Source organism: Myotis lucifugus, unplaced genomic scaffold (assembly GCF_000147115.1).
Source record: "Myotis lucifugus unplaced genomic scaffold, Myoluc2.0 scaffold_3, whole genome shotgun sequence".
Classification (NCBI taxonomy): Eukaryota; Metazoa; Chordata; class Mammalia; order Chiroptera; family Vespertilionidae; genus Myotis; species Myotis lucifugus.
Window position 1 is genome coordinate 18696220 of NW_005871051.1, and position 1848 is coordinate 18698067.

Here is a 1848-nt window from a genome sequence, read left to right on the forward strand (position 1 = left end):
TCGCGCGGGCGCCGCCCTGCAGGCGCTCTCTCTCGCGCGAACCCAAGCGGGCCGGCAAGGAGGCGCCTCTTCTGTTCGCCCGGCGGGCTCCGACGCCGGGATCGGGGCTCGGGGCTCGGGCTCCGGGCTCGCAGGCCGGATCGCTCACCTCGAACAGCAGAGAGAGAACTGGCGCGAGGCTGTGCGTGCGAGCCGAGGTCGCGCCGCGCGCGCGTCTGTCCGGCGTACCCGCCGCGGGGGTGTCGCGGAGTCAGCCGTCGGCACTTCCTGCGCCCGCGGGGCGCGGCGGGGCGCTGCCTCCGGAGACCGGGAAGCCGCTGGGCTCCAAAGCGCCCTCGCCCCGCGTGGGGCAGGTCACGGAGCCGAGCCCAGCGTGCCCTCCCCCCATTTGAGAAGTGGGGACATTTCCTAGGGAACCGTGCCGCATTGGAGATGAAGGAGCCGCGCTGACTTCGTACTAATGTAGATTTTAGTGGGAATAAAACGAAGATGCAGGACCGCGAGTTCCTCCCCAATTGTTTTCAAAAAGGGGAGATACACACAGCAGTGTGCCTAAAAAGAGCTGGCAAGGACACACAAGCAACTTAACAGTGGGTGCGTTGTAGAATAGTAAGAAGCTAGGAAAATTCCAGGACAGCCACCCAGTAAATCCTATCTTCCCTAAACCAAGGATACTTAAGAGCAAACAGTTTGCACTTCTCCCCAACCAGAGGGTAGTTTAAACCACCCTACTCCGGGAGACAGATAACAGAAATCCAATTAGTGCTACTTGCAACCACACCCAAGGGCAAATCAAGAAAATCTCGTTTTGGTACATCAGCAAAAAGTTGATGAATATTCTATTGATCCAGCTGTAAGACCTCCCCTAAATGCCCAAACTTTTAAACTGAAAATGAAGGTCCCCGCCTGCTTTCCCTCCAGGGAGCACACCTTCCGTCCCCTCCCCTCCCCCCCACCACATACCCCCCAGCGCCCTCTAAGGGACCCCAGGAGACTTGCAACCAGGGGAGCCAAGGGCAGCGGCGGCCCAGCCAGGGGCCCGAGCCTGTCTCCAAGGCCCCTGTTCTCGGACTTCCCAGTGAGCTGGGGCAGCCCAGCCCGGCTCTCCTGTGGCTTCGTCTATGTGCCCTTCCTTGTTTCACTCCCTTAAGTATATTTTTGCTGCGGCCAATAAATTTTTGCTTTTCTACACTCTGTCTCTTGATTGAACTCTTTCCCTCAACAAGACAAGAACCGAGGCCTCGCGGGTAACAGGGGAACTGTGGACAAGCAAGCAGGGAAACTTATTTTTTGCTGTATACCTTTTGGTATAGTTCGGCATTTTAAACCTAATTAAACATGTATTTTGTAGGGTTATTGCAGACATTAAGTGGTTCAAGGGACTATAAACTGCCTGGTACTTGGAAGCCTCAATAAAGGGTGTTAACATGCTCCCAAAGAGTTAAACAGCATTTAAACAGGGTTTTATTTTTAAATTCATCCCCTGACCACAATCTCCTGCTTGAGCAAGGGGACTGGAAGGAGCTCGGATACACGGGGGCGGGGAAGTTTACAGAAAGACACGGGAAGCAAACAACTTCTCTGAGTGGGTGACGCTGCTTTTGGGTCGGTCCTGTCACACGCTGGGGTTTTGTTTACCCTTCGAGGAGGGACCTGGGTGGACCAGTCCGTCGAGGCCGCGCAGCCAGAGCCGCAGCAGCAGCGCCTACCGGGGTGGGGGGGCCCCTGGGAGCCCCCTTCGGCTGCATGCATGGGGAGTCCCAGGCACTCAGGGGGAGGAAGGGGGTGGGGGGGGAACACGGAGACAAGTCCTTCGGTCGGGAAGAGGCTGACCCACCTGACGCCCGG

At 57.3% G+C, this 1848-nt stretch overlaps 1 protein-coding gene across 1 annotated transcript in view; it reads right to left on the minus strand.

Moving 5' to 3' along the window:
- Nucleotides 1-1848, minus strand: part of CNPPD1 (cyclin Pas1/PHO80 domain containing 1) — an 8318-nt gene that overhangs the window by 4576 nt on the left and 1894 nt on the right. The window contains exon 2 of the mRNA XM_023763368.1: nt 1639-1705. Within this exon, the coding sequence (XP_023619136.1) occupies nt 1639-1705 (67 nt within the window). The remainder of the gene's footprint in view (nt 1-1638; nt 1706-1848) is intronic.